The sequence below is a fragment of the Amphiura filiformis genome, chromosome 4, assembly GCF_039555335.1.
Source record: "Amphiura filiformis chromosome 4, Afil_fr2py, whole genome shotgun sequence".
NCBI classification, from domain to species: Eukaryota; Metazoa; Echinodermata; class Ophiuroidea; order Amphilepidida; family Amphiuridae; genus Amphiura; species Amphiura filiformis.
In genome coordinates, this window is record NC_092631.1 from 80799932 (window position 1) to 80812357 (window position 12426).

Genomic DNA, 12426 nt, shown 5'->3' on the forward strand with positions numbered 1-12426 from the left:
CATCATCATCATCATCATCGACATCATCATCATCATCACTTTCTACATTTTTCTAAACAACATAGGGCCTACCGTTTTAATAAGATTTTTTCTTGAAATGCATGTAACTATAATTATTGTTTAGAGCGTGATGAAATAAAACATCACGATTTTCATCACAAAACAAATATAATGCATAAGAAATCGTTTGTTTTAGAGCGTGATGATGAAATAAAACATCACGATTTTCATCCCGAAACAAAGTAATACATAAGAAATCAATTTTTCGTGAGTGATGAAATAAAACATCAAAATTGTCATCACGAAACAAAGTAATACATGAGAAATCGTTTGTTTTAAAGCGTGATGAAATAAAACATCACGATTTTCATCACAAAACAAAGTAATAGGCCTACAAAAGAAATACATTTTTCAAGAGTGATTGAATAAAACATCACGATTTTCATCACGGAACAAAGTAATACCAAGGGGGTGACACTAAATTCACGGTTGTTCTATTAGCAACGCAAAATCTATGAAAAATTCAGCTGGTTTACTAGCTAGAAAGTGAGGCCAGTTATCGATCCGTTATAGCTCGTTATGAATAATTCATGTTCGACCCTTGGATCATGTTAATTGAGTTTGGCAAATAACAACGTTGTTAGTTTTGCGAACTTTGCCTGTTCAATGAGAGTATAGCGCGCCCCAATACATCTGGGCACAAAACAGGCGAAAACGATCCAGTTTAATGAAATGGCGGACGGGTATTCCCATCAGGCACCAGTGATATGTTTTTTCAAAGAAAGTCTACTAATTTAATATGAAATGACATTTTGCAATAGCAAAGTCAAAATTAGGACTTGCTGTCAATAATATGAAGGAAATATGTGACAGAGGCAAGGTGGGAAATACAAGTAGTATTTAAGTTATAATAACCTTTGATACCCGACCTGACCTTCCATCATGGCGCCTTATTCGTCTTTATGTATTTCTATTATGCTCTCAAGTAAAAATAAAATACCAATCTGCATTGAGCAGACAATGTTACTTGGCTCCCAGCATGAATTATTGATTTTATACGGAAGTAAAGAAATGCACAGTGTATGTGCATGATGTGCAAGCATACTCCAAATATTTACGGTAAATCTGAATAGTGGTCACATGTTGAAATATCATGTGTTCGGGAAATCACGTGGCAACATTTTAAGATTTCAGGCTTGTTTACTAGTTAATTGCCATGTGTACTCTTTATTATTTATCTTTGTTAATTAACATATATTTTAAATGCTGATAAATCGTGGTTGGCTACCCATGATATCTGTTAAATTCAATGTTTTATGAATATAATTCTACCACGCAGAGGGGGTCACGCAGCAGAATTTCACATCACCTGACTTAGCTACATTTCGAAGCTCTGCTCTTCAAATTCATGTATTTCAAAGTTTATACATTTAATATATTTAATATGATACTAATTTTTTGTTATAACCAACTGGTACACGAAATATACCGGTACTAGCTTATTACCTATACAGAAAGGTGATTATCAGCCTTCACTCAGCAAATTGACATGCCCGGCATATGCAGCCATTCTCCGTCTGGATAACATGACTGTCGCCCTCAATACGTCTGGGCACAAATTTAAATAACAATACGCTATTTACATATCAATGCGGCCTCATGCTAATTAAAGCTGCCCCATCCAGGAGATCATCCTTGGTAATACATAAGACATCGTTTGTTTGATTGCAATCAACCGCGACAGTTCGTCTCACACACATAACAATGCACTGCGATCAAATAGGTTGATGACAACATTTGATTGAATGGACTGCACTGCGCCATGATTACGTGCACCGGTTCAAATCCTTTGTTTGGAGCCAATCAATAATTTCACGTACAGCCTCTATGCAAATTAGAGTTTACACACGCTGCAGCTGGGGTAATCGACCGAAGCTTGTTGCCGTTAGTGATCGAATGCATGAGCTTATTTGCTTTACTGAATCGATTTACTGGATTAATTTCCTGTTAACTGGGTTTAATGCCACAAAGGTCGAATCGCCTTTGCCATGGACCATGACTGCATCATGACCCGTCGACTCGGTGATGTCAGCAAAAATTGTGGCCGAAGTGTTTCTTTGTTCCCACACAGTTTGCAGTTAGCATTAGTCCTTTTACCCCAAGTACGCAGGTTACTTAAAGTGGGCAAAAAGTCGATGGAGGAACGAACGGCAAAACTTAACACCCCTCCCGCAAGGCTGTAGATAAGCGATCTCCAGGTAAGGTCGAACAACTGGAGACGCATTAACGTAAGGACATGTCCCTGCTGAAGAAGAGGGCGGATGTAATCTTGTCAAAAAATCGCACGCGATCATCGTAGATTATGTTTTGATTAGTGTTATTATTACATGTATTGTTATTGTTGTTATTATTATTATTCACATTATCATATTATTTAGGCATTGACGAATTTGACGGATAGATATATTTCAGTTAGGAAGTAAGAAACCATGGCATATGAAACCCCGCCACCTGCCTATCCAGTCGTCAAAGTTGAGGTATGTAATGTATGGTTTACACAAAGGCGAGCAGGTACACACCCACCCATATACCACCCAATTCACACAACACCCACCTACCTTAACACACCCCACCAACATAAGCACAACAAAAATAAAGAAATACAAAAGAATTGTCAGATACGGATATCATTAAAATTGATTAAGGGCAAATACCCATCAATTTGTCCTCAAAGCTCATAAACTGGCATTATAATAGCTTTTAATGGGACTAGTTTCGACTTGGTGGTATGTTGCGCCCGGATGTTGCGTTAACGATATACGCGGTAATTAAATATAGAGAAATACAAAAGAATTGCCAGGGTGTGCGCTCTTGCAGCTGCAATGTCCCTGAGTTGTTAAATGATTTATGGAATGATGTGGGGCCGTAGTGGTCAGCGACAACCTGTATAGTGTGCTGAGGCTTGTGGATCAACGTCTAAGCGTTGTGCCCGTGAGTAGTGCACTATAAATCACTGCACTTTAACGATATACGGGGCAATTAAATATAAAGAAATACAAAAGAACTATCAGATATGGATATCATTAAAATTGAATGAGGGCAAATGCTAAAATGCTTTTGTATTTCTTTATTTTAAATTACCACCAAGTTCATACTGGTCTCATTTTAAAGATAATATAATGCCACTTTAGGGGTGTTAAGGAAAAATGATGGGTATTTGCCCTCCTGCAATTTCAATGATATTCGTATCTGGCATGGCAATTCTTTTGTATTTCTTTATTTTTAATTACCCCGTATACAGGGTGCCCCTGAAAGAACTGTAGCGTCAAAAAGTTAATTGTTTCGGTATTAACTAAACATAATTAAACAACTGGCGTGGTTGAGGAAAACATCAGCTATCATATCGTTATGAATTCGGCAGAGTGACGAATCGAGAGTTTTGAGCAAATTGAGTTTTTGTATGCTTGTAAATATGTGTCAGGTTAATAGAAAGCAAATTTATACTTCTACCCTACTCGAATTTGGTTCACTCACCGGTGCGCTTTCGCCGGGTCAACCGGCGTCTTCAGCGGATGTTATTGCTCTGAAGATTGTTGTTGCTAGTGATGTAGTACTAGGACACATCCGATGACGTTACATATGTTGTTTGACGTCATCAACATCTGTGACGTCATCGGAGGTGCGTATGATTTTCCGGGATTTTCCAATTTCACGGGTGCGCACTCACATTATTAAACCACAGCAATATCATGTGAGGAATGTTTGTACTTATTTTGGTATCACTGGATAGAAGATACATAAGTGGTTGAATGCGTATTCGACCCCTCTCTGCACAGGGGTAGAGAGATTTTGGGTACAGCATAAAGACGAATAGTTGTTAAAACGCGTTTTGAGGGATATATTGATTATTTCAGAACATGCAAGTATTGCCAATATTTCGTGTACATTCACTTCTATAATTTACATTTCAAATGTGTGCTCACGAATGTTATACATTTTTAGAAGGACCAATGTAATGGTACCAAGATTTTCAAACGCCGTTTACTCAGAACCGCAATTTTGCGTATTCGGCACTCATAACGATATAACTATATAGGCCTACCTTATGAATTTTGACAATTGACCACACCGTTCTTGAAATATAAGAATTTTACGAAACTCTAATTCTCAAACCTTTCCACGGATTGAAATATTAATCTACGCGCATCATCAGCATATAAGGCGTCTATTGTTACTGATAGCTATTGAACTCGGTGGAACGGATAGAAAATGAGGTAGCTTCGTAAAATTCTTTTATTAAAAAACGGAGCGGTCAATTGTCAAAATTCAAAAAGTATGTGATAGCTCAGTGACATACTCCTCAACCACATCGGTTATTTACTTATGTTGGTTTATGTCTTAAAATACCCCAACAATAATAGTTCCCGACGATACAGTTCTGTCAAGGACACCCTGTACCATTAACGCAACATACCACCGAGTTCAAACTGATCTCAATTTAAAGGTATTATAATGCCAATTTAAGGGTGGTAAGGAAAATTTAACGGGTATTTGCCCATTTGCAATTTTGATGATACTCATTTCTGGAAATTCTTAAGGGAAGGGGTATGAACGTTTGGACAGTATTTATTGTGGGACATTAGAGCACATCAGACATATCGAATCGCATTCTGAATACGAAGAATGTCCTTCTGATATCAAATAATTTTGATTTTTTGAAATTCGCAATGTAATACACATTTTAGGGCAAATCATTAAAAATTGATATTTTTGATATTTAACAGTACTCGAAGTAAACTTTATAAATCTGATGATTTATACTTAACGTGTATGTAGGTGGGATGAAATGCCGACGATCAGTTGAAAATTTTGACCTTTCGAATTGAAGATATGGATATTTTCCCCAAAACACCAAAAAAATTAGGTCTTTTTGGGAAAAAATCCATATCTTCAATATGAAAGGTCAACATTTTCAATTGATCGTCGGCTTTTCCTCCAGCTACATACACTTTAAGAATATATCATTAGATTTATAAAATTTACTTCGAGGACTGTTATATATCAAAAATTTGAAAAATATCACATTTTTATAATTTGTCATAAAAGTTGTATTATATCGTGATTTTTAAAAAATGAAAATTATTTGATATCAGAAAGACATTATTCGTATTCAGAATGCAATTCGATACGTCTGTGGTGCTCTCATGTCCCATAAAAAATACTGTCGAAACGCTCTAAACGCTCATTTCAGATCCCTTAACTATATAGATGAATTTATACTGTACATGTACAATGAAACATGGGCAAATGACGCACACACCAAATCCATGGACGCACAATATTGTATTTTTAGATATATACATATGAACATGTAGAGTCGAGTAGATTTCTTTCTCTTGATTTTAGATTTTTTTAAATTTACATAATATATTACTATAATGTATATATTATAGTGTAATATCTTTTGTTAACCTATTTACAGTTTGTTTTGTTTACAGAGCGATTTTGTGACATTGCAGTTTTCACTTGTAGGGGGATTTTCCAAGCACTATGATCTTCTGGTGTTTGGAGACGAAACGGTATATTTTTTCTTACATATTATTATTATTAATATTACATGTATTATTATTATTATTATTATTATTAGTGTTATTATTATTATTATTATTATGCTTATTATTATTATTATTATTATTATTATTATTGTGTTTTTATTTAGATGGTGCTTTGATATTTGATATGTCAAATCGGATTGTCAAGCTTGTTATAAATTACTCTAATCGGTTTTAATAAGTTGATATATGTTGTTGGTAAAGGTAGCTACTAAAACAATTTAGATGAGCGTATAAAATTGTAGCGTGCTTTTTGGATGCTATATCGGTTTGGCAATAGCTGCGATTAGATTGAATCTATATGAGCGTATACAATAACAGCGTGACGTTTGGGATACTGTATAGTTGGTAGTAGCTACTCACCAGGGTTATATGCAGAGCATGTAAAAAGGTAACGTTACCTTTGGTTGTCTCGGTCCCAGCCGCTTTGTGTTCCTGCGTCACTAAACAAACCGTTTGACGACAACCCCGAAATGACATTCGCTAATTGGTTAATGAATTTCCAAATAAAACTGTTTTCAATTGGCTATAGGACGCGGCCGGACGTGACTTGTGTAAGTGACACTAAACATCATAGGTCCTCCACTATTTGTAAATACCGCAAACGAAAAATGTACGCTAGCCACTAAGGCGCCGATCGTCTGATATCGCCTTTCATGTATACGCGACTTGCAGCGCGTACTCACGTACATTGTGTGGATGTATGTAACCGCATAGCTATCCATCAACTGCTGCATACGCTGAAGCCCAGCATTGATTGACAGCAAATTTAACGCCAGTATTTCGGGAGTTGATGTTCAGCCAACCAGAAAAGACGTACTATGAGGTTGTCACCAGACGGTTTGTTTAGTGACGAAGGAGCACAAATCTGGGACCGAGACTAGACCTTTGGTAGCTACTTCCACAAGACTGAGATGTATGAGCGTAAAATAATATGGTGACTTTTGAGTCACTGTTCATTGCTAACCATTGTCCATCATTTGAAATGTGGTCTTTTAACCCACTATATTGTGTTATAGGCAAAACTGACGTTTGACATTTTATTTTTTATATTTTCTAACAGATTTTAGATGAACTATATCCCCATATTAGTTCAATGACGTCTAGTCAAACCATAAAGCGTAAACCAGATGTTCATTGTCTAAAAGTCAACGTGGGCGCATCAGGACTACTACAGTACACTCAAATTCAGTTCTTTAAAATGCTAGCATCAAGGGGATTCACTATGAAAGCATCCAATGTTATGCAATATCCTAGACCTAGACCACAGTATGAGTTTTTCTTTGCAAGATGACAATGTATCAAAACCGAGAAAAGGCTTTAATAATTACAAAACTTTTGTTTTGTTCATACCTTCTCTGAATGTAATATTAATTTTTGGTGCTATGTTTATTTTTGCCGCTGACGAAATGTTTGATGTACTCGATTGTCTACGGCTTCGCTGATGTTCACAATTTGTTGCATGGAACCTGATGTAAAATAAATAGAAACACTCTATTTATATACTAGTAATACAATCCTTGCATCGATCGAACATCATGATTGTGAGTTGTGACCCGAGGACTGCGACAACTCCATCCGATATAATATACAAACACACACGCAACATTATGTCAATTGAAGGTGGTCCGGGATTGGGAACATGGACTTCTAAACACTTGAGGAACCCAGAGGGTGTTTAAATGTAACCCCAGAATACATTGCAGCTACGGAGGGCATGTTTGAGAAAATATCACACTGGGAAAATGCCAGTATATACCGTAAAGTCTCGCTCATATGGCGCATATGGGCTTCCTGGATATAAATGGAATTTTAGGCACAAACCAAAAATACCCTACCTTTAAAATCGCACCCTCCCGTAAAAATCGCACCAGCAAATAAGGGCACGGACCCTTATTTGCTGGAATGAGCTCCCGTTGCATACGTTAAATTTACCATGAAGAAAAGGAGCTCATGTGCGCCATTAGGTGAACCTTTACGGTATATGTGCTAAAATGCATTACGGAATGTACACATGTTTAAGTACCGCCACGGGGGTTGTAATGTACAAGTTGTAGGTCACAATTCAATTTTACTGTGTAGCGCAGAGGCGCGACCGTTGTCATGTTTGTCCCCTGAACGTCTATTGACTTGGGTTAATCGCGACCTTCCGCACAGCGTCATCGTCCCGATATCTTTGTGTCAGAAATTGCCATATGAGAATTCGCTAGTTCTTTAACAGCATGGCGAGCTACAAGAGTTTAGTGAAATTAGTATAACTATGTTTGATGAGAAGTACAAACCTTCCCCTTTCCCCTTCCATCCCCCATTCCCCCTCAACCAATGTTGTGGGGACTGGAGCGTCCAATGTCAAAATTGCTTTAATCAACATTGACTTGGGGGAGAGGGGCAGTGATTAACAGTTATTATACCAGAGTGTGCCAACATTAATTGTTTTGATTGTAGTTCCGCCAATTTTTTATATTTTCTATACTACACTATAAACATGATAAATGAGAAATAACTCGTCTTTCCCACTATAATGCACCGTTGACACTCATGACCTTAGAGGACTCATTTTTTTGTTCTGCACATCTAATTACGCATCTTTGGCTTGAAAATATGATTTATTGAAAATTTTTATTTTCAGGCACAGATAAAACGTTCAAGGCACATACTGAAGCTTACCATATTCATTCTTTATTTAATTATTTATATAAAAAAAGGAAAGCCTGGACAAACCAAATAGTGAGAATTTTAAACCTTAAAATTGTCTTATCATACAATGCGAGCGCAGTGAGCAGGAAATTTCGCATATATTTTGAATGTGTTCCTAACGTTTTGCTACACCTTTTTATGGTGCAATACGGTGCCCAAAATATGTGCCAAAATTGCTTGCCCCCCCTTTCGACCTGTCAAAAATCGCTTAACTCCCCTTTTGACCGGCCAAAATGCTTGCCCCCCCCCCCTTTGGCCTGCCAAAAAATGTCAGTCTTGGGAGATTGCATTTACAGGATGAGAGGATTGGAGAATGAGTCTGCATAGAAATCTCTGAGGCCGACACAAGCCTGTTGGTTAAAGTGACATTTAGTGGATGGAAGGAGACGGCATTATATTCAACTGCATGGTGAAGACATATTCAACTGCAAGCCTGACAATAGGTTTTTACAAATACCAGCTTGAGATGTAAGCATGAAATGATTATTAATAGTAAGGCAATTTTCTAGATTTATTTTTGTAATGAAATGAAAGGAATAACTCATATTGGGCTAAATAAAAATATATGTAAATAGCTCCCCCAATTCGCACACAAATATACAATATAAGAATAAAAATTACCACAAAAAGGCAGAAAGAAATGAAAAATTTGATAATTTTGAAAGGAAAATCTAATTTTTACATAGTTTACCAAAAACCCAACTTTCACGTATATTTACGTGTATTTCAATGGGACTTCATTTAGTGGTGTGTTAACAAGACAAGTGGGAGACGTTTGATCATGCGCGATAACATTATAATTTTGTTGTTCAACCCCGGTGTTCAATAATAACAACAAGCATCACTGTACATCTTAAAAGGTATTTATGAAAACCCTAATTTATCCTGTAGCAGAGAAAAATAATGTAGGCATTTTATGCAGATATTATACAGTACACTTTTTCCGGGACACTTTTGTATGGTAACATGTCCCGGTAACACGTACGTCAGATAAATACAACAGCGTACCGATTTAAATGTACTATATTAGCTTACACCGTAGTAGTATTAATCGTAGTACTGTGCGTTACGATGATTAAGTCTGAGTCAGTCCAGGGATATGAGGTCAGCCATAGTGCCATACAATTCGCAGAGTTCATGGCTTTCATGCATGTTCATGATCTGATAATAATAATCATGATAATATAACTTACAGCTTACAACCGTGTGACCATGCTTGTTACGAATACGAACATAACATAATTATGTCTGCAATTATGTATTTTATAAAAATTCCTTTAAAAGGAATAGGGCGGGCAAATGAAAAATTGTCAAGAGAAATGAAAGAATGAGTAAGTCAAGTTCACAATTAAAAACAGGGAAAATATGACACAACATCGATTTCCAATGGGGGAATAACACAAAACGTATAAACAAAGTTAAAAGAGTTTTTAACTTTATACGATGATACGTTTGTTATTCCCCCATTGGAGGTTGTGTCATATATTCCCTGATTTTAATCTTATCTATTGCTTATCCTTTGTTCTCTGCTGGTCAGTTGGAACAGATTTTCCCTGTTTTTATATTAACCCTTCACATCATAACAGAAGACGTTTTATGTTAACATTTAATATAAAACATTGTTATAAAACTTTTGTAGATAATAGTTATTTAAAACATTTTCGTAATCATACCTAGAGGTTTTTTTTATCATCAGATTAAAAGACTTCTGCTCATCTTCTCTGGTGAGACTACAGGGCTGGGGTATCTTTCCATATCAAAGTTTAAAAATATGTCATAACAATTTCCTCAATATGTTGTTTTGATACAACTTATGAGGGGAAAAGTTTGATTTTACAATATTTCGATATTATTTTTTAACTTTGTAACTTTATTATGATTAACATAACTGTATTTCAAAGCGTCAAACTATATCATTATTTTGTCCCAACAAAAATAATCCAGGGAATAAAATATTCATTCATATGTTTATTTATTTTATTCAACCTGTGCCATTTCTACTGGTACACATGCATTCTAATAATGTGTCTATAATACCTTATACAAGCATCAGCAAGCACTATTTGTCACAAGATTTGAAAAGTAAATAGCCTGTGTACACACTGAACACAATGCACATACAAGCTGTATTTAAGTACATGCCGAAGCTGTCAGTATAAAATGATATATATGACCTTCACGATGCTATTAATTTAGCCCAAAGATTAGGAAAACTAGCAAAACTGGTGAACTAGCAAATCTTGCTGCAATTTCCAAATAGTATTTCTATTACTTAAATAATAATTTTTGTTATTTCTTTTAATACAAACACATTACTGCCTATGACGACTTTATCGTATTACTTACATATCAAAATCAAGTAATAATTACAAAACTCGTCGTAAACTATCACCTCTGTGGGTGTTTGGGATATAACAGGCACGAATATTTTCTCAACACTGCGGCATGTGAAAAAGTAGGTCAATAGTCAGAGAAGTTTAAAAGTGTAAAATGCATAGCATAATATAACCCGGGGGGGGGGGTACTCCCATTTTGGAGGTGACGCGTACACGCAGGGCTGTAAAGACCCCCTTTTCAGCGTCGCTGTCACCCAAAGACCCAATATTTTTTCACGAACACATGCTATTTCACCCGAAGACCCCCTATTTTTCCATTTGATCTGTCACCCAAAGACCCTTATTTTTCAATTTGAACAGCAACTTTCATTTATCACTGATTTTGTTATTTATTTTGAAAAACAAACAAACAAAGAAATTTAAAGCCATTTAGAACTAGAAATTCGACGTTAGGCGCTTTGGCGCTGTTTCGGCTCTCACCCAAAGTTTCTATTTAAAAAAAAGGTCATGTTCTCACCCAATGATCCCATATTTTTTAATTTTTGGTCTCGCCGAATGCCAAAAATCATGCTCTCACCCATTGACCCAATCACCCAATTGGTGATCAGGATGTTATGAGGGATAGAACCCCCACCAGTAGAGAACCCGTCAACTCGGTGATGTCAGCAAAAATTGTGGCCGAAGTGGTTCTTTGCAGTTAGCATTAGTTCTTTTACCCCAAGTACGCAGGTTACTTAAAGTGGGCAAAAAGTCCATGGAGGCATAGACTTCTCCGTAGTCCACTTGCCAATTGTGCACTACTCTGGCTATTACATTTCAGCTTAAAACTCTGATTTAATTAATGAGTGCACAATTGATAGATTTTCACAACTGATCTTTTCAGTCACCGTACGCCCTCTGTTTGTTTCGGATAATAAACTGGCAGATTCTAAAATTAGAATTGTTCAGTATTGAATTTGAAGTGTCATTATAATTATGCCATTATGATATGTTGCATTCAATAATATAAGCCTACGTAGGGCCTATACTTTACTTTTACTGTCACAAATATAATTATATAGCCTAAACTTTTTCATAACCATTTTATACTAGTATTTTGATGTAGGCCTACTAAATATCAGTATAATTTCGAGTTCAACTGAATGCGTTCATCATGATTAATAACATTTTTATTTATCAAAAATCGACTATGGCATAGTCTAATGGAGGCACGAACGGCAAAACATAACACCCCTCCCGCAAGGCTGTAGATAAGCGATCGCCAGGTAAGTTCGAACAATACGGAGACGCATTAACTTAAGGACATGTCCCTGCTGAAGAAGAGGGCGGATGTAATCTTGTCAAAAAGTCACACGCGATCATCGTAGATTATGTTTTGATTAGTGTTATTATTACATGTATTGTTATTGTTATTATTATTATTATTATTATTCACATTATCATATTATTTAGGCATTGACGAATTTGACGGGTAGATATATTTCAGTTAGGAAGTAAGAAACCATGGCATACGAAACCCCGCCACCTGCTTACCCTGTCGTCAAAGTTGAGGTATGTAATTTATGGTTTACACAAAGGCGAGCAGGTACACACCCACCCATATACATGCCACTTCAAAAATTAAAATTGATTACGGCAAATACCCACCAATGTTTCCTTAAAACCGCTAAACTGGCATTATAATAGCTTTTAATGGGACCAGTTTCAACTTGGTGGTATGTTGCGTTAACGATAAACGGGGTAATTAAATATAGAGAAATACAAAGAATTGCCAGGGTGTG

General features: G+C 36.2%; 1 protein-coding gene across 2 annotated transcripts in view; it reads left to right on the forward strand.

Moving 5' to 3' along the window:
- The window catches only part of LOC140151497 (uncharacterized), a 28359-nt gene that overhangs the window by 8509 nt on the left and 7424 nt on the right, over positions 1–12426 (forward strand). For both annotated transcript variants that reach the window (XM_072173854.1, XM_072173853.1), the window contains exons 2-5: positions 2439–2537; positions 5499–5579; positions 6676–9169; positions 12098–12196. In XM_072173854.1, the coding sequence (XP_072029955.1) occupies positions 2490–2537; positions 5499–5579; positions 6676–6906 (360 nt within the window). In that variant the 5' untranslated portion in view covers positions 2439–2489 and the 3' untranslated portion in view covers positions 6907–9169; positions 12098–12196. The remainder of the gene's footprint in view (positions 1–2438; positions 2538–5498; positions 5580–6675; positions 9170–12097; positions 12197–12426) is intronic.